This window comes from Gossypium raimondii, chromosome 1, assembly GCF_025698545.1.
Source record: "Gossypium raimondii isolate GPD5lz chromosome 1, ASM2569854v1, whole genome shotgun sequence".
NCBI lineage: Eukaryota > Viridiplantae > Streptophyta > Magnoliopsida > Malvales > Malvaceae > Gossypium > Gossypium raimondii.
The window spans coordinates 33,407,541-33,434,718 of NC_068565.1; the positions used below are offsets into that span (position 1 = coordinate 33,407,541).

At 33.2% G+C, this 27,178-nt stretch overlaps 1 protein-coding gene across 1 annotated transcript; it reads left to right on the forward strand.

The window, feature by feature from the left end:
* Window positions 1–24,896: 24,896 nt before the first annotated feature.
* On the forward strand, window positions 24,897–25,963 carry LOC105785636 (probable calcium-binding protein CML25). The gene has a single exon (XM_012611755.2). The coding sequence runs from the start codon at window positions 25,195–25,197 to the stop codon at window positions 25,786–25,788; it is 594 nt and encodes a 197-aa protein (XP_012467209.1). The 5' UTR covers window positions 24,897–25,194; the 3' UTR covers window positions 25,789–25,963.
* The last annotated feature ends 1,215 nt before the right edge of the window (window positions 25,964–27,178 follow it).

Genomic DNA, 27,178 nt, shown 5'->3' on the forward strand with positions numbered 1-27,178 from the left:
AGAGAGATAATCTTCGTGTTAGCGACACGTACAACAAGTGATTTCAACCTCTAACACTCGCCAGATTAGACTGCTCACTTTTGCACGTAAGATCTAAACAACTCTCCTCTAAGTTTTCCCCTAAAAACTTTGGACATTAACCAAGTAAGTCACTTGATTTTTCACTCAATGCACTCAAAAGAAATGTTCCTCAATAAACAAGAATAACTACTCCAAGTTCAGTACATCACCTATACAAGTTTCCTCAATTTATAAGGAATTGATACTTGATAACATACTATATCAATTAGAATCAATCTTCTCATAAAACTAGTAGGATAACAAGCATAAAGAATATCTTCAATGAGGTCAAATAAGTCTTGAATCTTCAATATATACTTTCAAGTTTCACATGATTTGATCGGATCCCACCAAACTTGGGAAGTCAATTAACTTGATCCAAATCCAAATGATCTCCAAGATATGTTGTTATATGCACTTTGGATATCAAGATGGACTTGCAGTCGTCTAAAGTATTGGCTAGAATAAAAGCCCAAATATTTTTGTTGCCAAAATTTGTCAACTCATACATGGCAAGTTTCTGAGCTGAACAATGCTAGATACCAATGGCCATTACTACTTGGCACTGCTCAAAAATTGTCTCAACAATCTCTCCCTTTGAAATTTTTTGAACAAAACCACAATAGGAGAATATACTCAACAAAAGATACAAATGCTCCCCCAAGTTAACTCTCCCTTAATAAATTATACTTTACTAGTAACATAACCAATCACATTAATCATTAATGCAAAAAGATGAGGATTGCATTAACAACCAAAATACTAAGAATTATATTATAATAAGTAAATTGGAAAAGGGTTCATAAAAATAACCACCAAAGTAAAGGTAATAAAAGTTCACAATTTCAATGTTACAACTTCAAAAAAAAAAAAACTAAAAAGAACTAAAAAGCAATAGCAAAAGCTGTGACAAGAAGTAGTGGCAACACCAAATAGGCACTACTCCCCTTTTTTGTTCAGCAAGTTTTCCAAGGCATTACCGGAGTTACTTCACCAATAGATCAATCCTCAAGGTTTTGGCATGATGAAAATAGGCCTGAATTTGTTGAATGGCCCTTTCTTGGAAGGGAATCTCAGCATCAAGATATTGTAGATCCACTATTCAAAGGTTGAAAGTTGTGCAGAAGTGTCAGACTTAGTGCCAACAGGTAATAACTAACATCAAGGAAGCTAGAAACCATAAGAGGACAATGCACATCAATAGAAAGTATCACATCATAAGGGAGACATAATATACAAAATAGTAAATGTAGTCAAAGTCGTATTAGAAGACAACCTTGCAAAACTGTTTACCAAAACTCTAATAGCTAGGAGTTTTGAGAAACATATAGAGAGTATGAGCATGTGAAATATGACTCATCTACTTCACTAAGGTAAGGGTGCTATTGGATCCGATGCTCTAAGTGTAGTATTTTCGTTTTATTTACTTTTTTTTTTGAACAAATTGGTTTAGTAATAACATTTATTAATTGTCTTAATACCCTTTATATATTGTCCTCAATTTTTTTCATGCAGAACATAATGAAAGAAAATATTGGCTCATTGGTTATAAAATGTTTAACTAATACTAAGCGGTATTATGTGGTTAGATCATAATACAAAAAGACAACTTGTATTAGTAGGTGAACCTAAAATTATCCTTAGTTTAACCGGAAATGAGCAAATCGATTGAAAAACTAATATGTCATCTAGCAAGTCCAATTGGGGAGATGCTTTGTCTAAGCATCAAAGAGGATGACTCTCAAAAGATAAATTTAACTCCTCTAACTCGTCTCCATTGCCAGATTAGGGTTACAAAGCATTATAGTACAATCAGAAATATTTAAACATCATGTCATTCAACATGTTAATAATATCATAAACCATTCATTCACATGCATATCGTCCCTAAATCAAGCTTTCGAGGCCCTAAAGTTAGCTTAGAAGCAATTCGGGAAAAATTTAAAACAAAACAGAAAGTTTAGGAAAAAGTTGCAAAAATTAGAAATAGGGGTCATGCAGTCGTGTGGAATCACCCCAACCCGTGTAACTTTCGAACAGGGGACACACGGTCGTGTCCCAGCCCGTGTCCTCACCTGTGTAACTCTCTGAGTTGCCCCACACGTCTGTGTGCCAGGCCGTGTAACTCACTGACTTGAACCTAAGAAAACCTAAGATGACACACGGCCGTGTCGCCAGGCCGTGTGCCTCACACAACTATGTCACATGCTCGTGTTCCAAGCTGTGTAAACCCAAAATTTACCTAAAATCAAACCATCTCAAATCCATTCCATGCATAACTTTTCAACCCATTTATGCAGACTTTAAAGGGACCTAAACATCACCTAAACACACATCAAAATGCCAATTCAAGACCCTATTTCAACTAATCAATATGTCATTCAAAGGCACCACAATATATAAAAACAACAATTATAAAAACATGTCAATATTGGACCATTTCATTCATAATAACCTATTTCAAGTAGTTATCAAAACATGTTAACATTACCTAATTCAATGCATTAAGATCTATTTCTATTATGTGCCCTAAACACATCATAAATGACCATTTCCATGCCAGCATATTGTAATAAAAGGCCATACACATCAATTACCAAAAAGTGACCAAAAAGGCTTACCTAAACAAGCATTACAAGTCCATCAACCATACATAAACATCAAGACACAAACATACCAAATTACCATTTACATATTCATCATAAGACCATTATAAACCACCCTATACATGCCATTATAAACCTTTGCCAAAATGTTCAAAAACTACCGAATTAACTTCTGGATAGTGTGATAGGTCTCTGACGAGCTTCCAACCAAATCGAGCTTCCGATAATCTATAAAACAAATGAAAACAACTACATAAGCAACGAGTGCTTAGTAAGATCGTATAAACTAAAACATAACTTACCATTTCATTTGCATAATATAAAGCATAAGTATAATATTAACCAAAACCATAAGTTTGGCATAAGCTTATACAACATCATCAAATTCATAATGTAATAACCCAAATTTGCCCGGCCAAAATCGGAAATAAATAAACAAAAATATAAAAAATGATAATAAAAAAATAGTCCATTTTAAATGTCCATTTACAGACTCTAGGCCCAATACAGATTAACCCAAACCTAATTCAGCCTAAAATACCCAAAACCCTAGGCCCAATACACTATGTCCCGATTTGAATAATTTTTAGAAACCCCTAGGGTTTCCAGAATGCCTCCAGTGCCGCAGCCACCAGGGCTTTCCCTCGGCCCCACGAGCCACGCCTCAGAGCCACTCCACGCCAGCCTTTGCCTCCGTACGCGTCGAGCCACGTCACGCGTACCGTACCTGCGCAGCAAACAGACAAGAAACAAAAATGTAGAGAAAAATGAGGATAACAGAAAAAGGAAACGGGGAAAAAGAAAAAGAAAAATAGAATAGTCTTTTTTCATTTTTTTTTGGCTATAAAAGCCTTATTTCTTAATGTACTGAGGACCCCCTTTTTTACAGATACAAAAAATATCAATATAAAGATACAAAAAAAAAGGATTCGAAAGCAAAAAAAAATATCGTTTAGGTGATTCTCCGGATACGTTTCATCTTTTATTTTTATTGTTTGGTTTTCTTTGATTTGTTCTTACTTTATATGCGAAAAATATAAAGAAAAGGGGAGATTAGAACTTACCTTCGTGCAAGCGCCGTCGAAGCCTCGTTTACTCCTTCCAAATCGGAGTCTGATGAGGTTTCGGGTTTGGAAGCGACGAAGGAGGGTGAGAGGATTTAGGTTGTGTTTTCTGATGGTTTAATGGGGAGTGGAAAATATTTAATTTTTTAGGGTTTTAGATAGTATTTAGATGATACTTAAAAAGGCGCCGTTTAGAGGCTTGAGACCTACGCGGTGACCCGACCCGTGGGCAGGATTCGCGCACTTTCGTTCGTTGGTCTTTTTGCGCAAGTGGTCCATCGATTATTATAGCGTGTTTAAATAGATATTTTTATTTCCTTTAAATTTTGCCCCGCATATTATTATTATTATTTAATTGAATCTGCATGAAACGCTGCGTTTTGGAGGGTGGGGAATATTCCCCTTTCAGTCCCCCATGTTATTCGCGCTTTGTAATTTGGTCCTTGCCTTCTTGTTTATTTCAGATTTACCCCTAAATTTTATTATTATTATTTGTTATTTTTATTGACATTATTATATTTGGTTACATATTCGGTTACCCTTTTTTTACATATATATATCGTTACTTTATTATACACTATTATTTTAATTTTTTGTTTTATTATTATCATACATTATTTTGCTAACTTTATGATGAATTATTTTCCTTAAATCTAATATAATATATTTTAATAACTTTTATTTTGTAATATACTTTTAAAAACCCTATTTTGTATATTTCGTTAATTTCAAATTCTTTATATGTATTATTACGTATATATTATCATCTTTATTATTATTATTATTTTTCTTTTCTCTCATGTATTACTTATTTAAATTAATATATGTATATAACTTTATGTATTTTGATATAACATTTATCTTTAAATTTATTGGGATACTATTATTTTATGAAGTATTTGTGTTTAATTGTATTTTATTTATTTCAAACTTTCATGTATATATATTACTTATTTTAAACTTATTTTAATATGTAATTTCCTCCTTTCATATTTCTTAAGTTATTTTAAAACTTGTACAATTTCATGTGTGTTAATTTGTTTGGTGCTTTGATTGATTTTATATTCATTAGCCTTTGAATGTTAATATAATATGTGATATAAGATGGTTGCCCTTATGTATGTAGTATTGCTTATATGTATTCTATTGATTTTTTGTTGTTCATTAGCTTACACTTAGCTTACGAATTTTTCTTTCGCGATACATTTTGTCATCTTATTGCGTTTTATTAAAATGACTATATTCTATTCTAAGCATTCGAATCGGTTTATCCATAAAATAACGCAATACTCGAAATTTGAAATCCTCGAGAGAATTGAGCCCTAACGTATTGGGTTCCCATTTTCCTCGTTGAATCTAAATAATCGAAAATTGTCTTTAATCAAAACACATAGATAAAAACTCATTCTCGGGAACTCGATACGTTGTGCCCTAACGTATTGGATGTGACATGTCGTTTTCTCGAAATGAAGATTTTAGAAAAATAATAATGGTTATATCCAATGCTAGGAATTTTGAGAAAGTGTGCCCTAATGTATTGGGTTTCGACTTTTCATCTGACTTAAGGCTATTGGATATCCTTTTTAAACTTCACCGCACGAGTTTTGAAAGTCAAAAGCCAAGCTTATTCTCGAGGACTAAAAATGTCGTGTCCTAACGTATTGGGTGCGACATTTTATTACTCTGAGACAAGAAGGTCTTTAGCATTCGCCTCGATTTATACAACCATATTTTATAAAATTAACATTAATAAAAAGGGAAGGATCGTATTTTAAAATCTTTTCAAATTCTCAACACTAAGACATTAAACAATGAATTTGGTACCAATTTTGGGCGTTATGAGGGTGCTAACCCTTCTCGTGCGTAATCGACTCCCGAACCTATTTTCTCAAGCTTCGCAGATCAAAATTATTTTCAAGGTGAGCCGATCACAACTTAATAAAGGATCGGTGGCGACTCCCAATTTTCATTTTTAAGTCGACTACTACAAACCTTTTTTTTTGTTTTTCAAAAAAGTGGTTTCGACACATAAGTTAGTACACTTGTACGTGATCCAAATGAATTTAACCATAAGATAAGTAGATTTCCATATGAAATACATCATTGAATTCATAAATCCTTTCCATAAGATTATATTTAATTCTATTTGAATACTTACCTTTTCATTTCCTTTTCTTGCCCATTGAACCATCTAGAATTACATCGGATACACATGAAAGCTCACACAAAGTGTGCCTTTACATATAAACATAACCTTTCATTTACATCATTGTTCACACGAGCTGTGAAACAGGCTTACTCACACAAGCTGTGGGTTGGAATGTAAGCTACACGATGTTCACACGAGTTATGGAGAATCCGCAACAAAAGCAGGACCTTAGACATTGGTAGGGCATTCAAGACCAGCACCCGAAACATGAAATCTCTAATGACATGTCATTTGTATCCTAAGAATTTCTAAGGTTCAACTAGGACTCAATATCCGTCAAGTCTTCATAGCATTGATACATTTACATATCGATCAATTTACATTAAACATAACATAATAAACATTCAATTTAAATAACATTAACACAATTACCACTCATACGAACTTACTTCGATGACTAGGGCGTAGAAGTTAGATCAATTAATTCAAAGCTTTAGCTTTTCCTCGATCTAAGTTCGAACGTGGTTTATCTTGATATAAATGGATAACTTCAATCAATTAAATACTTCTAGTATTCAATTTAACCCACATTTCATATTTATACAAAATTACTAATTTTCCCTTAACATTTTAACTTTTCACAATTTAGTCCTTAAGCTCATAATTTGAAATCTAACCATTTTAATCCTCCATTCAAGCTATCTGAATTTCTTAGGGACTTATACTAACCAAATTAAACCATAATTTGATAAATTTAACATGAAATTTTACTATTTTTACAAATAAATCCCTAAGTTCAATTTCATCAAAATCACTAAACTTATTTATTTTTCAACAAAGATTCATAATCTACAAATTAACATAAGAAATCATTCAAGAACATTCATGGCATAACCCTCAATCTTCAACAGTTTTACAAATAAACCCCTAGGCTAGCTAGATTAAGTTAAAACGGACTCAAAAGCATAAAAATCATTAAAAACGAGGCTTGAAAACTCACCATGCAATCAACACAAGCTTGACCGGATGCTCCCTCTTCTCTAATGGAGTTTTTAGGTTTCAAAATGAGAAAAAGATGAAGATGATCACTTTAGTTCATCTTTTCTTATTTAATTTTCTTTTTAATTACCAAATTACTAAATTAACCTTTTTAAAATCATTAAAATTTCATTAAAACCTTGCCATGCATATCCTGTAACACCCCCTACCCGTATCCGTTGTCGGAATAGGGCACGAGGCATTACTGGGGTTTACTGAACATTTTCAATAATTCTGAATAATTTATTATTCATATTCTGAAAATAATCATAATGTCCCTCTATTGGGCTCTCGAAGCCCAAAACATTTATTAGGAATCTACTGGGATTAAATCGGAATCATAGGGAATTTTTCATAGAATCCTAAATATATATATATATATAGATTTTAAATTTTTTTATTTCCGAATTAGGTGCAGGGTTCATACGGGCGTATCACATAACAAATCTTTTCATAAGAAATTGCATAAATGAAACATTTCCACTCTTTCATAAGCTCAATTATGTTTTCATCTAAGCACTTACCATTCCAATGCACCTTATAATTAAACATATTACCATTCAACAGTAATTTGACACTTGCCTAAACTTCAAGCAACAACATTGGTTAGCGTACTTTAATATTGACAAACTTATTTTCTCGCCATGTCTCACTTAAATTTATTACTCGTCTTAATACACATAATTTTCCTTGTATCAACGTATCAAAGATAGTCTCATATATACATGTCAAGATACATATCATTTTCTTGTTGTTTCTTCTTAAATATAAATTATTCAATTCATTATGACAATATTTCATGTACCATAATTTTTATAAGTTAACTATATATTTATTCCAAGAATTTCATAATCTTGAATATGCATAATTATCGACAAGTTTCATATACATGTATTTTCCATGTCATATTTTAGTATATCAAATAATTATCATTTCTATGTATTTCAAGTTTAATTTCATGATTTTATGTACTTATCATTTTCTATTTTTATCCCTTTGAATTTCTCGGAATTTAGATGGATTTTCAAGGGTACACTTTAGTGTACAAATTCGGGTCCGTCAATTCATATTCATGTGCGCACATTTTTCAATTCAGAGAGCACACTCCCGCGAACCTTATTTCTTACAGCGGGATTACTAGTCCAGGCTAAATCCCCTGTAATATAAACTCATAGAGTATTGTCGGGATTACCAGTCCAGGCTAAATCCCCTGCAATGACAATTACTCTAATGAGCTTGGATCTGAATTACCAGTCCAGGCTAAATTCAGACCCTAATTCGGATTACCCGTCCGGGCTAAATCCATTTTCCACATATTCTTCAGGAGGGCTATATCAAGATCACCCGTCCAGGCTAGATATTTTTCACACATATTCTTCGGGAGGGCTATATCAGGATAGGATCACCTATCTGGGCTAGATCATTTTTACCGTCAATTCCTTTCAGTGATCCATCGAATTTTCCTTCAATTCAACCAGGACTTTTTCCCCTTTTTATCAAATATACCAATGTTTCATCAATTTTCATATAATGAACATTAAAATCATATTCACATCAATAACAAAAATTTCAAGCATTTAAGAATATAATTCAAGTTACACGAACTTATCGGGCTAAATTGCAGAAATATCAAAATCCAGGGATATTTTGGTGATTTTCCATTTTTCTCGAATTTCCACCCAAATTTTGATCTAAATTAATATTTCATTCAATTTATTAATTTAAATGATAAAACAATCCATTTAATGCAATGTGGTCATTTTTACATTTTACAAAATTACCCTTAAAATTTTACTTTTATTCAATTTAGTCCCTGAACCTAAAACATGTAAATTAGATATTTTAAAATAAACTCATATTTGCTAAATATTCACATATATTATTTTCCTCCTCCTCCACTCCATTCCACACCCTTGATATATATATTACCACTATTTACTTGTTTACTTATAACAAGTGTTCACTTGAGTTATAGTCACTAAATTAATTATATCTTAAGCTACAGAACTCCGAATTGAGATCCGTAAATTTTATATAAAACTAGACTCACATATATTCTTACCATAAAATTTTAATAATTTTTGGTTTAGCAAATAAGTACAGTTTATTCTTTAAAGTCATCCCTATTATGCTGTCGACAGTTTTGACCCTTCTTCACTAAAATTTAATTTTCTCCTTGTACAGAATTCGGATGATATTCTCATTTGTTTCATTTTAAAATATATTATTAAGGATTATAATCATATAAATTATAACTCATAATAAATTTTTAAAATTTTAATGATTTTCCAAAGTTGGAACAGGGAACCCGAATTTATTCTAACATTGTCTCACAAAATTTATTATATCTCATAATTTAGAATTCCATTGATTACATTGTTTCTTCTATGAGAAACTAGACTCAATAAGATTTAATTTCATATTCTTTTCATCCTATAATTAAATTTCTATGATTTATGGTGATTTTTCAAAGTTAACCTACTGTTTCATCTAAAACTATTTTAGTGCAAAATGTTGATTACTAAATTTATAACACCCTTATTCCCTTTCTCTATAGTATTTCCCATCACTTTCTCTTATTTTTATTCACTAACATATCAATAACATAGAACCTTATATAATAAAACCCTACATTAACATCAATTTCATACTTTTTCAATAATATCAAACTCAAAAATATATTGAAATCTTGATGTTCTTACCTCGCTCTATTGATTTCAATCTTTAACTTAATTTTCTCTCTCCTCCAGCCTCTATTTCTTGAATCTAACTTGATATTCTAGCTCCCCATAGTCTCCTTATCAATTTTCTCTCTTGGTGGCTATGGAAATTTTTTGAATTCTAAGTGAAAATGGTGAATTTTTGGCGTGAGGACCAAATTGTAAAGAAAGCAAAACTTTCTTTCTTTCTCTCTTCTTCTCACGTTGATGCATGGAAAAATGGTGGGATGATGGCTTCCATCTTTCTTTCCACATACATATATACACTAAATAAAATAATAAAATATCATTAAGAAAAAAAATCAAATCAAAATATAATAAACTAATATTTATTTATTTAATCTAAAATATCTCCAACATCATCATTATTTTCTAGATTTCTCTCTTCTAATTGACCATTTTTCCTTTAGATCTTCTAAAATTTCATCCTTGAGTCATCACTTAATTTGGTAAAATTACAATTTGGTCCCTCATAATTCTTCATCTATTCAATTTGGTCCCAATTCATCCATTTTCCTTAGGTTCTAGATTATTCCACCCTTAAAATATTTACACTATTGATCCTTCAACTTTTCATATTTACATTTTAACCCCTCAAATTTTGAGTATTTATTATTGGGTAATAAAAATTTTCTCACTTTTACAGCTTTAATCCTTTCTTGAATTAATATGTTATAATATACTTCCCAATGTTGTCATAACTCAAAATTCTCCTTTTGTCACTTTATTTCCTTACTATTTCAAAAACAATATCTTCTTGTAAAAATTTTCGGCTATTACACATCAACTATCTCATTAAATGATTTATTTACCCTTCAAGTCTTTTAGTTTAAGGTTTCATAGTCATTTGAACCTTTTAACTAATAAAACTCAACTTTTTCACCTTTTATGATTTAGTCCTTTTACTTAATTAATCATGCAAACATCAAAATTTCTTAACAAAATTTTAATACTGAACTTAATATAATCCCAAAGACATTAAAATAATAATAAAATAATAACTCACTTGTCAAAATTGTGGTCCCAAAACCACTATTTTCGATATCATTGAAAACGAGTTATTACAATAAAGACATAGATGTGACTGACTGGACTAACGATACATCGAATAGGACCCAAGTAGAATAGATCCTAGATTCGTTTATGGATTTATTCACTTATGACACTCATAGTGTGGCATACCTTAATCTTGAGTGGATGATGGACTATATATGCGTGACTCGTATACGTTGATGTAAGTAAAAGCTTGAATTGAAATAGATAAAGAATCGAAAACTGGTGCATTTAGTATACAACTTCTGTAGTATGTAGCATCATTCATAATAGTGGATTTCATAACCCAACTAAGGGGTAAATAATATCCTCTAATCAACATTATATGATAAATGAAAAGCACACGTGGGCACAAGTTGTTTGTCTTTGTGATAAACGACTTAATTACTATCTGGTAGTAATTGACTTTTCATGAAGGAAGATGCAATGGTTACCATTAGATAAAATAGGATCATATTGAGAGAGAAAATTTATCCCAAAGACATTAAGGATATCTTATGAGGGTAACACACTAATGACAAGGTAATTGGATGAGCACTGATTATGTAGCTTTAGTAATGGTATGTAATTAGGGAGAACTCAGTCACAATGCTATAATGAAATGACTTGGTGACTAAATAAGTTTATAATTAATAGGTGAAAATTTGAAACTTAATTATAACTTATTTGAAACCTAATTACATATATCAAATCTATCCCTTTGCTAGCTCATTGAAACAAATTTAATTGCCTGTAGGATCAAATGAACAAAAATGAATAGAAATGATGAAGCTAGAGAAATGGGTTGCATTCACAAATGAATGAATGTTCTCATTGAGTATAGAATGACTTGAGAATTAATTTAAAATTTTCAATTATTATTTAATTCATTATAATTAAATAATTAAAGTTCAAAATGGAATTAAATTAATTAGTCATTTAGAATACATTGAATATGAAAATTAAATATATTTTCTCATAAGTTCTTTTACAAAAAAGTCGTCATGACTTTAATGAAATTAAAATTGGGTTGAGAAAAAATTTAATTGGGAAATTAATCTAGTTAATTTAGAATTAAATAAATAATATTTATTTTAGAAATAGAAAACAAATATTGGATTGAATTAAATTATAAAGTGTTCGATCAAAATTTAGGAAGCACATATAATAGAACATGATATATAAAGGCCTAATTCCTCTCATTTTACATATGAGGGGCAACAACCCTATTGTTTTTATCTAGGGTGTGTTGCCCCTCTCTTCAAGTTAGGCTAAGAGAGTACTTTTCTATTAAATAGATATTATTTGTGTTATACTTATTCAACCATGATTCTCCTATCTCTCTCTATAAATAGATGACACTATTAGAGCTATTTACACAAAACATAAGTTTCATATATTATTATTCTACCAAAAAACAGAGGGAATATATTTTCTAAGAATATTTTGGGGGGAATTACAATTTCTACTGAATTCTATTTGAGAGAATTACTTTCCTACTGAAAGTAATTACATCGTTTCTTGTTCTGTATTCGGTTCGTGTTGCACGAGCTCACACTGGACGTAATTCGGGGTACAATAATAGCAGAGAAAGTTATTCGGTTGAAAGTTGAAAACGACTGTAACACCCCTAGCCCATCTCGGTCACTAGATTAGAGTTTTATAGTATTATGACACATAACAGATCTCAATATATCATAAAATCAATCAAATAATAATTTAAATACTATTTGATCATAACCAATCGTCATTCATGGCATTCATATAAAAACGAGCTTTAAAACAAGTATACAAAACCTAAAAATAAATTTGGAAACAATAAGGGACCAATTTAACACAAAATAGAAAAATGTAGAAAAAAAACTAAAAAAATAGGGGTCACACGGCCGTGTGGCCATGCCGTGTGACAGAGCCCAGGCCATGTGGCTAAGGGATATGGCTGTGTGACCAAACTATAATGGCCCAAATTTAAGGTTATCGGAACAATAGTTTTAGGACCATAAATCCGATGAGGAAAAATTTATTTTTATTATATTTCTATGGCCTACAATTTCACGAAAATATTTCGTGAAAATTTCGTTCAAAAATTTTGACATTTGGGTACTCATAAATTGTAAAAAGTGCAAAAGTTGAGTTCTATATGTTAGAGGTGTCCAATTGTTATGAAATTTTAAATTAGAGGTCTTTATATGGTAATTAGACCATTGGTTAAGTTGGTGGACAAAAATTGACATGGTTAGGCATGTTTCCAAAGTTTTTCATTAAGGGCATTTGAGTCATTTAGTTATTAAAATGAATTAAAAACAAAATTAAAAGCCAATTTTTTATCATCTTCTTCATTAGGCCGAATTTAGCAAGGGGATAAGCCATAGTTAGGGTTTTCAATCTTCCAAGCTCCATAGTAAGTGATCCCAAGCCCCTTTTTTAATGCTCTTTACATTTTTGAGATCCTGGTAGCTTAATTGAGCCTATTCTAGCAATAATTTAACCTAGGGTTCATATTTGGAAAAATACACATAGGTGAAATGTGTTTATTTTGATGTTTTATGGTGTAATATGAAGCTAGAAATTATGTTAAACAACTTTTGCTAAGCGATTTTAAGTGAAAACGAGTAAGTTGACATAATCGATAAAAATACCTAATGTTTATAAGTAAGTGTTAGAGTGGGAATTTGATGTTTACATAGAAGATAAAAATGTTCAGAATGTCATAAAACATAAGAATAAGAGATTAATTTTAATTTCCGAGCCTTGGGGAAAAATGTAATTATGTAAAAGTTTAGGGGTAAAATCGTAATTTTGCCAAAGTTAGATTCGAGGGATGTTTTGATAAATGTGAGTATTAAATGAGTTAAATTTTCTATTTTAGATCAAGAAGAACAAAACTCAAAGTTAGACAAAGGAAAGAATAAAGTTGAAGGCTAAGTTGGTGAATTTGGCTATATTTTGTACTGAGGTAAGTTTACGATAAATAAATACAATATTTCAATAATTATTATTAATATTGTTATTTTCCAACAATTATGCATTTATTTTATGAATTTATTTAATGTTGACTCAAGTATGAGATGATAGAGAATTGGTGTTAAAAAGCCCCGTTGAAACATGAGGAATGTATCGGATACAAATGTCATGATATTTGGGTAAAGAGGTCTCATGTAAGACCATGTCTAGGACATGGCGTTGGCACCGAGATGAGAGGTCCCATGTTAGACCATGTCTGGGACATGGTGTTGGCACCGAGATGAGAGGTCCCCCGTAAGACCATGTCTAGGATATGGCATGGGCACCGATATGAGAACATCCCATGTAAGACCATGTCTGGGACATGGCTTTGGCATGTTGTTATCAGAAAAGACCCAAGTATCCTTATTAGTCCAACGTGGCTCAACGGGCTAGTAAACGAATCATATTAATAAAAGTTCATTTAAAAGCATAAATGGCAAGCTCAGATGAGTTATAAGAGTTAAGAACTTACTATATTATCAATTGATACTCAATGTTTCAAAGGGAGAAGAATAAGTTACGATCATGAGTTAACTAAGTAAACCAAAGAAGAGAACGAGAATGAGATTAAATAAAGAGTAAACTAGAGATCTTGACATTTGAGTTTAATTATTTGTGTTAAATGTTGTTATTTATTTGCTAGTAAACTTACTAAGCTTTATGCTTACTTCTTTTATTTTTCAATCTCTTATAGTATTGTAAAGCTACTTTCGGGAACTTAAAGACGTCGGAGATCGTCCACACTATCAACAACAACAACTCAGTATTTTATGATGAACCATGTTTGGGTTATGGCATGTATAGGGACTTAGTTATTTTGAATGTTTGTATTTATGATTTTTCTAAAGAATGATATGTAAGTATTTGATGATGAATGGTTGTTAAAATGGTTAAGTATGAAGGTGTTTGTTGTTACAAATGTTTAGGTGATAAATCATGCATAGAAATCATGAAAGAGTAAAATTTGCAAAGAAACAGATTTCAAGTAGCAATAGTGACGTGACTTTGAAAAATCACCTAGGATAATATAAAATGAATTAGAAGGTGAATTATATATAGAATTAAATTTTATTGAGTCTACTTTCATAGGAAAATAATGGTGTAGCAAAATTAATTTTATATTTTAAGATATGTGAATTTTAGTGAGATAGGGTCAGAACTATTTTTGGAGTCCTCTGTTCTGAGTTTAGAAAATCATTAAAAATTGTACAAAAATGGTTATGAGTTTTAGTTTATTTTTCTAGATTCCTTATTGAGTCTATTTTCTGTAGAAACAAGTGAGAACACCATATGAAAATCGTACAATGAGAAATCTTATTTTAGTGACAAGAGGTCAGGATAGTCGAGTGGTGAAACAGGAGAGAATTTAACTAATAAACTGTACTAATTGACTGAACCAAAAATTCTGAAAAATTTATGGTAAGAAGACATATGAGTTTGTTTTCAGGGAAAATTTACAGATTTAAATTTCAAATTTCATAGCTTGAGTTATAACTAAATTAGTAACTTCTGCGCAGGTGGACAGCTTTGTTGGGAATAGTGAAATTAATTTCAAAAATAAAATTTTATGCCCCGAATTTTTAAGTTAAGTAAAGTAATGCCTCGAGCTCGACTCCGGCAATGGTCTCGGGTAAGGGGTGTTACACAAATCGTGTACAATTCAAAGATAGGATCACACAGCTGTGTCACTATGCCGTGTAAAATTTAAAATAGGGTCACACGCCCAGGTCGCCAGGCCGTGTGGGAAAAACTGACACCAAAATTAAATAGGCCACATGGCCGTCTAGAGAGACCGTGTGTGGCGCACGGTCGTGTGACATCCCGTTTCCCAGGCCGTGTGCACTTAAAGTGACTTCTAAAATAAGGCAACTCACCATTTATTTCTTAGGTACTAAGCCAAACCAATTTCAACCAATTTCACACCTTCAAAACATATTCAAGCATGCTTAAAACATACTAAAATATTCAACCTATGTGTCTAACCAATATGCCCTCATTGGCACCACATTTCATACATCAAACTAAATTCACATTCATAGATCACAAGCTCTTATCTTATACACATGCCAAACATATCAATTCATCCATTTCATTCACATGCAATTTTACCATATCTCAACCACTTCTAAGAAGCATAAACCAAATAACCAAAAGCATATATATATGAACATATACATGCCAAAAATAAAAATATATACACATCCACAAGTTTGCTTTAACCAAAGTTCAAACAACATTATCATAATAAAAAAAAAACTTAAAAGCTCCTAGTACATGCCATTTATAACCCAACATCAAAATGACGAAAACTTTTACTGAGTTGAAGAACGGATATTTTGTGTGCTCCGAATTGAACTTTCATCCAATCGAGATTTTTGATGATCTACAAGTAAAGAAAATAATTAACCTAAGCAACTAGTACTTAGTAAGCTCGTATAACATAAAATTAAACTTGCCAAGAATAATGCTTGCAATTAACTATTCGAGAATAACTGTTGAAAGCTATTTGAATGGAACATAAAGGTGTGGTGTTCGAATGTCGAGACCTAGAGCCAGCCAAATAGTTGAATGAATGATGAAGGGCATATAAGTATGAAATTATACAATTAAAAATGGAAAGGTGTTCGCTAAAGATAGATACAAGAAAGTCAAATTATTTAAGATGAAGAACTTCATGAAATGTTAAAAAGGTAAGTTGTGTTCATAACTCACTAAGTTCCTTTAAACTTACTAGTGTTATGTTTATGTTTCAGGTATTATTGTGTCAGAATAAGTACTTGAGGAGACGATGTCAGGAATGTGTTAGATAAGCAACATAATAGGAATACTATGCATACAGTGGGCGTGTATAATGAGTTGATGTTTAAAAAGAATACGCCTTAGAGTCCGTCTTTTGTAACTTATAAGTTGTATTAAAATTTTGCAAGATTGATACGCTACGTTATGTGCAAATACCTTCCTTTGTTATTTAAATATGAAGTTATAATCAATTTAATGAGAAATGTCTCCAGTAAAGAATTTTTGTCAATGGCTTTGTGAATTTCGTTAAGCTTCTGTGAAGTAATACTCGAAGCCTAGATTCGAAGAATCGGGTCGGGTGGAGGGTGTTAACTTCCACTATAACAGTAAATTGTTTTCATAACCGGATTTTGCCAACAATCACCTCCTTACAAAGGTCCTCCTCTCAAGAAGCTTTTCTTCAAATGATAACTTCTTGATACGAGCCAAAGAGGTGACACTCAAGGGGTTGTTTTTCCTTGTGGTCCAATCACTCGAAGCAAGGCACGACAATTAAAATCAAAGATGAATGCTTTTGTCCAAGACTTTGTTGCTACAAATTTAAGTCATCATGTTCGTGACGTTGACAAATACGGGAATGCAATTCACTAGACCAATCTTGGAATAGTGAAAGCCCATAAATTGGTGGATTAATCTTTTATGTATCTTATTATTATTATTATTTACTTAATTCTCATTGGTTGGGACACATCACTTATGAGTTAAGTAATTTTATTGGTTAGATTATTATTTATTTTATTTTCTTAGATAATTTTAAAGAGTTTTATTAGGATTCAATTACTCTTGAAAGAGTTTTATTAGGATTCAATTACTCTTGTAATTTGCCTATAAATAGGCTTGCTTTCTACACATTTGGGAGGATATATAAAAAAGAGAGTATTTGTTTTCTTCCAAATTTGTGTGAGGCAAATTTTTGAGAGTAGAGTGATTCTTCTCTTGCTATTTAGTTTGGAGTTTGTTACTTTCGAGGGTATTTTGGAGTTACAAATATTCAAAATTTTTTCCCGTTCATCGGTGTTTCTAGAGGTTCTTCTTCTAGGGGTTTCGTAGGGAGCCGCTCAATCATAGGCGTTGTTGGTTGCAAGTTAACTAAGGGTTCCATAGGAAAAATCTATCTTATTATTATTATTATTATTATTTAACTAATTTTATTTATTCTCGTTTTTATTTCTAATTTGTGTTTCTCTTGTGTCTAGATCTGGGGTTCTGCATCGCTTGGTATCGGCCAGCCATTGATTGTTATTTTGAAGCTAAAATCAAATCCGAAATGAGTCAAAATACCAAAAACACTTTTCATCGGTTTCGTCGATTCTTTTTTTTTTTGAAGTTTGTGTTTATTCTCCTCTTATTCTTTAAAAAAAATAGAAAAAAGCAAAAAGCGCAAAAGAGAAGAAGAAGCAAAAAGCGCAAAAAAAAAGTTGCCTACCTTTCATACGTAGGTTTCTTCTTTTCCTATTATTGTTATTATTTTTATTTTTATTTTTCCCAAAATTGAATTTTTTTTCCTTCTTCTTTTCTTGACTCAAGTATAATTAAAGCTTCAATTTTTGAAAATCTTAAGACACCAAACATTTCTGATTTTTTTTTTAATTTGGGTAGAGTTTTCTTAAGTTTTCTTCTTATTAAAGCTTTTCTTTGACTCTAGAGTTAGGGATCGTTGCAGGTCTACGTTTTTTTTTGTTTCTCTTACGCTTTCTAACACTTTATTTCTTCTTGTGTTAGCTGATATTAAAGGCACGCACAATTCCTTCATCCGTGTAGCCTCCATTACAAATTGTCTCGTCAAGTTTATTGGCCTCTTAGAGCAATTAGGGTCTTCATTGTTTCTTTGAAGTTCGCACCTCCGTTATTTGATCTTAATTAGTAACCCTCTCCAAACATATTTACAAGTTTTGAATCATTCAGAGAGTTATTCTTTTGAGAGCTAACAAGTGAGGTTATTATTATTTTTTCTTTCTTGTTCCTGTTTGTTTGATCTTTCACAGATACCATGCCGCTCACTAGATCCCAAACTAGTAAAAATGAAGAGGATGAGCAAAAAAGAGAGAACGATCCTTTGGTCGAGTTGTTACAAAAAGAGATGAAAAAGTTGCAAACTCAATTCGAACATCGCATGACCCAGATGTTACAAGAGCAAAGGGAGTATCTTGATGCAAAACTTACAACTTAAGAGAGATACATTGCCGATAATTACAAGAAGTTGAACGAAGCCTTTATAAGCCGATCAAATTCGCGCGATCGAACTTTTAAACAAAGAGAGGACCATGTTTTTGATGATGACTTTGAGTCCGAGTATGTACCTAGAGAAAGGTTGGAACGAAACAATGACACCCCCAAACCAAAATTTCCTTCTTTCTCAGGGAAGAATGATCCTGATGCTTACCTTGATTGGGAGGAAAAAATGGAAGCAGTCTTTGCTTGTTACAACTACTCTGATGAGAAAAAGGTAACATACACTGTCGCTGAGTTCATTGATTATGCACTAACATGGTGGAATCAATTATGTAAAAGCAGGATTCTTTATAGAGAGCAACCTGTTACTACTTGGGTTGAAATGAAGCGCATCTTGCGAAAACGGTTTGTTCCACCATACTATTATCGAGAACTCCATCAAAGACTCCAACATCTTGTTCAAGGAGATAGATTTGTGGATGACTACTACAAAGAGATTGAGACTATTCAGATTAGAGCCAATCTTGTTGAAGAGGCTGAGGTGACTATGGCTCGATTCCTTGCCGGCCTAAAGCCTGAGATTGCAAATCGAGTTGAGTTACAACACTACATGGATGTTGAAGAGATGCTTCAAACCGCACTCACCATTGAAAAGCAATTACGAAAGAAAGGGACAACGAGGGGTGCTAGTTCAGTTTCTAATCCTGCTTGGAGAGGAAATTGGCAAAAACAAGATGATAGATTATGGAATGGGAGAGATGCACGGTTCAAGCCAAATGAGCCTAGAACTTACTCCAAAGATAGAGGAGTGCCTAATTCATTTAAAGGTTCTACTTCTACTAATCAAGCTCCATCTTCTTCTTCTACTTCTCCTAGTGCCATTAAGCAGCCAAAAGATATTACTTGTTTCAAATGCCAAGGAAGGGGTCACTATGCTCAAGAATGCCCTAATAAAAAGTCATTGGTGATTCAAGAAGATGGCGAGGTTGATTTTGAGTCTGATAACGAAGATGAGATGCCTCCTTTGGAAGATGCTGATGATGTGCATACTCATGATGAGTATGAAGAATACTTGGAGTATGGTGAGAAAGCACTTGTTGCTCGAAGGGCTTTAAATGTCCAGTTTAAAGAGGAAGGGTGCGAACAAAGATATAACATTTTCCATACGAGATGTTTGATTGGTGGACAACCTAGTTCATTGATCATTGATAGTAGAAGTTACACCAATGTGGTGAGTTCTTCCCTTGTTGAGAAACTTGGCCTACCTTGTGTGAAGCATCCAAGGCTATACCGCTTGCAATGGCTGAATGATAGTGGGGAGGTAAAAGTATGTAAACAATGCTTAGTTTCATTTTCCATTGGTAGATACTCTGATAAAGTTTTGTGTGATGTTGTTCCAATGCAAGCTGGGCACATATTACTTGGACGGCCATGGCAGTTTGATCGATGAGTAAATCATGATGGTTTCCTTAACCAATATACCTTTGTGTTCCTCAGAAAGAAGTTTACTTTGGCTCCACTTCCTCCTCAAGAAGTCTACAATGATCAACTCAAACTTGCTAGTGAGATAGGTAAGGGAAGTGAGGTAAAATCATTAAAAAAGGCTGAGAGTAAAGAGGCCCTTAGTGTTAAAAGCCAACTTAAAGGCCCAACATTGGTAAGTGATTGCACACACAAGTCACGAGATGAGAGGGTGAGTTTATTCGCTAGGTTTCGAGATATCAAATTTGCTCTTTGTACAAAACAAACATTTGTAATTATTAGGTTTAGAGAAAACTTTGTTTTGACTAACCCTAATACACATTTGCCTAGTTGTTTTGTTGATCTTTTGTGATTTTGAGGATGTATTTCCTTCCGAAATGCCTAAGGGATTACCTCCTTTACGAGGATTGAACATCAAATTGACTTTATGCTCGGTTCGAGTATTCAATAGACCATCTATCGAAGCAATCTCAAGAAACTAAGGAGTTGCAAAGGCAAGTTGAAGATCTCTTAGAGAAAGGGTTGATTCGTGAGAGTCTAAGCCCTTGTGCGGTCCCTGTACTTCTCGTCCCAAAAAAAGATGGTTCTTGGAGAATGTGTGTTGATTGTCGTGCTATCAACAAGATTACAAGAAAGTATCGATATCCAATTCTCGGATTAGATGATATGTTGGATGAGCTTAATGGTGCATGCATTTTCTCTAAAATTGACTTAAAAAGTGGTTACCATCAAATAAGAATGAAACAAGGTGATGAATGGAAAACTGCTTTTAAGACTAAGTATGGCCCGTATGAGTGGTTAGTCATGCCATTTGGCTTAACTAATGCTCCTAGCACATTCATGAGATTAATGAACCACATACTTAGACCTTTTTTAGGAAAATTTGTCGTTGTGTATTTTGATGACATACTGATTTATAACAAAACTTTGAATGATCATGTTGGGCATGTTAAATTAGTATTGGATGTGTTAAGGCATGAACGACTCTTTGCTAATCTTGAAAAATGCACCTTTTGTATGGATAAGCTTGTTTTTTTGGGTTTTGTGATAAGTTCTACAGGAATCCATGTGGATGAGGAGAAGGTAAAGGCAATTAAAGAATGGCCTATCCCTAAAACTGTTTCTGAGGTAAGGTCTTTCCTTGGGTTAGCCGGTTTCTACCACAGGTTTGTTCGTAACTTTTCCACAATTGCTTCGCCTTTGACTCACTTATTAAAAAGGATGTATCTTTTCATTGGACAGATAAGCAAGAATTAGCATTTAATGAACTTAAAGATAAATTGTGTAATGCTCCTATTCTTGTTTTACCTAATTTTGAAAAGACCTTTGAGATTGAATGTGATGCTTCTGGTGTAGGTATAGGTGCCGTCCTCATGCAAGATAGTAAACCACTAGCCTACTTTAGTGAGAAACTTGGTAGAGCACATTTGAACTATTCGACCTATGATAAAGAGTTGTATGCCTTGGTAAGGGCACTAGAAGTTTGGCAACATTACCTTTTACCAAAGGAGTTTGTGATTCACACTGACCATGAATCACTTAAGCACTTAAAAGGACAAGGTAAATTGAACAAGCGACATGCGAGGTGGGTTGAATTCATTGAATCTTTTCCTTATGTTATAAGGTATAAGAAAGTAAAGATAATATTGTGGTTGATGCTCTATCAAGGAGGTACACTTTACTTAGTACTTTGCATACTAAGTTATTAGGATTTGAGTATCTCAAAGATTTATATGCCACTGATTCTGATTTTGCAAGCATTTATGACGCATGTGAACATGGTGCATTTCACAAATTTTATAAGCATGATGGCTATCTTTTTCGAAATAATAGACTATGCTTATCAAAGTGTTCAATGCGAGAATTGTTGGTTCGAAAGGCTCATAGTGGTGGTCTTATGGGTCATTTTGGAGTCACTAAGACTTATGATGTTTTACATGAGCATTTTTATTGGCCTAACATGCGAAAACTTGTTGAGAAAATTTGCTCTACTTGCATTACTTGTAAACAAGCTAAATCCACTGTGATGCCTCATGGTCTATATACTCCTCTTCCTGTTCCTAGTTCACCTTGGACTGACATTTCAATGGCTTTTGTAATAGGTTTACCAAGGACAAAGCGTGGACGAGATAGCATCTTTGTGGTTGTGGATCGATTTTCTAAAATGGCTCATTTCATTCCATGCCATAAGACTGATGATGCAACCCATGTTGCCGATCTATTTTTCCGTGAAGTTGTGAGATTACATGGAATCCCAAGGACTATCGTTTCCGATAGAGATGCAAAATTTCTTAGTCACTTTTGGAAGGTGTTATGGGGTAAGTTAGGTACTAAACTACTTTACTCTACTACATACCACCCTCAAACTGATGGTCAAACCGAGGTGGTAAATCGAGTTTTGGGATCTTTGCTTATAGCCATAATAGGTAAGAATGTTAAATCTTGGGAAGAATGGATACCCTATGTTGAGTTTGCTTATAATCGCTCGCTCATTCTTCCATGTGTTTTACTCCTTTTGAGATTGTATATGGCTTTAATCCACTTATCGTTTTAGATTTGCTTCCTTTACCTTTGAATGAGATTGCTAATTTAGATGGTGAAAGGAAAGCTGATTTAGTGAAAGAGATCCATGAGAAGGCTCGTAAAGCCATTGAGAAAAAGAATGAGTCCAATGCACATCGAGCTAATAAAGGGCGAAAGCAAGTCTTGTTTGAACCTGGAGATTGGGTATGGGTGCATATGAGGAAGGAACGATTTCCTTCTAAGAGAAAAAATAAACTTGATGCACGAGAAGATGGACCATTCCAAGTACTCGAGAAAATAAATGACAATGCTTATCGCACCGATCTTCCTGGTGAGTATAGTGTTAGTGCTACTTTCAATTTTTCTGATTTTTCTCCTTTTGAATTTGATGTAGGTTCAGATTCGAGGAAGAATCTTCTTGAAGAGGGGGTGAATGATACGAGCCAAAGAGGTGACACTTAAGGGGTTGTTTTTCCTTGTGGTCCAATCACTCGAAGCAAGGCACGATAATTAAAATCAAAGATGAATGCTTTTGTCCAAGACTTTGTTGCTACAAATTTAAGTTATCATGTTCGTGACATTGACAAATACGGGAATGCAATTCACTAGACCAATCTTGGAATAGTGAAAGCCCATAAATTGGTGGATTAATATTTTATGTATCTTATTATTATTATTATTATTTACTTAATTCTCATTGGTTGGGACACATCACTTATGAGTTAAGTAATTTTATTGGTTAGATTATTATTTATTTTATTTTCTTAGATAATTTTAAAGAGTTTTATTAGGATTCAATTACTCTTGAAAGAGTTTTATTAGGATTCAATTACTCTTGTAATTTGCCTATAAATAGGCTTGCTTTCTACACATTGGGGAGGATATATAAAAAAGAGAGTATTTGTTTTCTTCCAAATTTGTGTGAGGCAAATTTTTTAGAGTAGAGTGATTCTTCTCTTGCTATTTAGTTTGGAGTTTGTTACTTTCGAGGGTATTTCAAGTTACAAATATTCAAATTTCTTTCCGCTCATCGGTGTTTCTAGAGGTTCTTCTTCTAGGGTTTCGTGAGGAGCCGCTCAATCATTGGCGTTTTTGGTTGCAAGTTAACCAAGGGTTCCATAGGGCAAATCTATCCTTTTATTATTATTATTATTATTTAACTAATTTTATTTATTCTCGTTTTTATTTCTAATTTGTGTTTCTCTTGTGTCTAGATCCGGGGTTCCGCATCACTTGTGCCCTTTTTGTACCACCAACAAGGGAACTATTAAACATCTCTCCCATGAATCTAAATTTGCTAGGGCCATTTGGTTTGGTTTCCCTCTTTTTCTTTGCCCTAATTCTCTTAATGTTTCTTCCATCTCCAATTAGATTCTCCAATTGTTTCAATCTAATGACATCAATTCCCTTGATTCAATTAGATTTTACTCTCTTTTGGCATGTACTCTCTAGACCATTTGGAAAGCAAGCTATGAGCTCATATTTCGGGAAACTAATCCCAACCCTATTGTTGCCCTCAAAAGGATCAATGATCTTTATCTATCTATACTCAACACTTACACCTTCGACACTCCCTTGGCCATTCGACCAAAGGCCTAAAGATCTCTTGACATCGGAGAATCAACTCCTTATTGAACTATTTGCTTATGCATAGTGTAAGACAACCAAAATGTCATGATAGACGGAGTAACAATTGTTCAAGATCCTAGAGGCTTTCGTTTGATGTTTATCAAAAGTCACAAATTTGCAAGCAAGCTCCATGCTAGGATCCTTATTCTATGTCCTATTCTTTTTCCTCTCAAAGCTCATAATATCACTTATTGTAGGCTTCTCAACAAGGATGAAAAATGAGTCAACATTATACTTGGGTGCATGAATATAGGATGGAAGCTTTAACCAACACTTGAAGATATCCGACAACTCCTCCATTTCGTCATTATCCAACAACAGACCGCAAATAACTAGCAACTCAAAAAAGAAGCAAAATCTTCATTAATTTCTCCTGGCCATAATTTTACTTCTTGCCTTCGTAAAAAGGAAGAAGAAGCTATTTTAGTTAATAACTCTTAAAAAATATTATAAAAACAATATAACTTTTAATATTTTCAATTTTAAAAAAAAACCTGTTATAAGCTCAGTGTATTATATAAAATATGATCTATCTAAATATAGCATTTAAAAAGAAAAAAAAGTAAAATTGATTACTAAAAAATAGGAAATTCAAGTATTCAACTGCCCAACAACATGCTTCCAAGTTCCGTTTTCTCCACAAATTGTGTGTAGTAATCACCGCCTAAACTCCCTCTATAACAAACCCAGCCAGTAACACATCCCCATTCCCCTCCTCTATATTTAGCAATCAACAATAATCTGCAAAATCAAAATCCCATTTTTTTCCGTTTCTACTTATAATGCCGTAAAGGATAGAATTTCCCTTTGTTCAGTATATATAATCCACTCACCTCATCTTTTTATCTATTTCAAAACCATTTTTTTAATTTGTTGTTGAGTTTTTTATACCATAAAAAAAAAATCACAATCTAATGGGATTTGGGTCGATTTTCAATAGGAAAAAGAAGCTGCGTTCTAGAAATTTAACTGATTCTCCAACTGTCTCTTCAAGTGGATCATTGTTCCTTCAATCTCCTGTGCGAAATTTTACCCAAACCCAACTCCAAGAAATCGAAGAAGTGTTCAAAAAGTTCGATGCGAATGGAGACGGTAAGATCTCAGCCTCTGAACTGGGTTCCATCATGAAATCACTCGGTCAACAACCCTCCGATGAAGAACTCCACAACATGATCAAAGAATTCGACGCCGACGGTGATGGGTTCATAAATTTCAACGAGTTCATCGAGTTGAACACCAAAGGAGTCGACTCGGAAGAGGTTTTGGAGAACTTGAAGGACGCTTTCTCGGTTTATGACATTGACGGGAATGGTTGGATTTCAGCTGAGGAACTCCACGAGGTTCTTAAGAGCCTCGGAGAAGAATGCTCGATCGCAGAGTGTAGGAAGATGATAAGTGGAGTCGACAATGATGGGAATGGGATGATTGATTTCGAAGAGTTTAAGGTTATGATGATGGCTGGAGCCACCTTTGTTTCCATGGATTCTAAGAGAGATGTTGCTGTCTAAATCAACTGATGCTCTGGTTTTTTTTTTCTGGGTATCAATCTGCTTAATCCATAGAGCAGCTTGTTTTTATTTTTATTTTATTTTTTATTTTCTTATATTGGTCTTATGAATTTGTGTATATTTTGGATTACTATCAACTTCTCTTTCTATGGAATTTAATGGTTATTTTGGATAATTCTTGTATGTTCAAAAAAATTACAATCATATCAACACTAACACAAATTATTAATATATCAATATTTATTTATATATATGTATTGTAAATCGGATTCAACTATGCAGTTAAGTTAGGTATAAGTTCAATGTCGGCAGTCTCATCCAGGGCATTACAGTTGTGTAGGGGGGAAAGTTTCAGATGGAACCCACAGCGATGCTTCCTCTGGTTGATATGTGCAAACCATAGCTCCAATCAAATGGCCGAATTCTGCACCAACAAGATGCTAATTAAGTTCATGTCAATGAGTGTTTGATCAAATGCCCAAGTGGGCCATAGCTGTTTTCCATAGGTTTCTTTTTATTTCATATAAGTTCGTAGTAGCATGGGAAATCAATGACTTTTTTGCTGTCAAATCCATATGATTATACTGAGCTCAAATATGATGCAGCTCTTATGGATGCTGCAAGTGCAACAGTCAAATTTTAGTGGCTTTGGTGTTGTCTACTGTTTCCAGGTGCATGGATTGGATGGAGCAGTCCATGCGAATCTTGGACGGAGATGTTTTGACAAGTCTCTTGGTACTCTTATGGTATCTTTGGAACACTGGTAACAATGAGGTGCTCATTGGCAAACAAACCCCACCGCTTGTGGCTCTTGATTATACAGGAGAATTACAAGCAGAGTTCCACATTCATAATTTGACTAAACAGCTAACCTTGCCCCATTGTCGGAGAGGTTAGATGAAGGCATTGGAGGGACAAACTTTGAAGATCAACGCAGATGCCTCCTTTGTTGCAAGAGACCACGCATCGGGCATAGGCGTCATGACGGGCTGGTCCTAGGCAGGTGCAGAAAGAGAGTAGCTGAGATGAGTGACGGTAGCATGGTGGAAATGATGCCATCATTTGTTGGGCTAAAACTTGGTAGAGATCAGGGTTTTGATAATATTATAATTTAGTGTGATGCTTATTATATAATCTCCAACTTACTAGTTTCTGTGAGGAATTGTCTTTATTGGGCCATATATATTCTTGGTGAAGCCATAGCTTGCTTTCACATTGTCTATAAGCTTTTAAAACATTTGTATTCACAATTTAGAAAATTGATATTTGGTATCATACCGTAACATGTTTTTAAAAACTAAAGCAAAATATTATGTAATACTATAAATACTATTTTATTATATTATTTAAATATTAAAACAGATATAACCGTATAATAATATTGAACAAT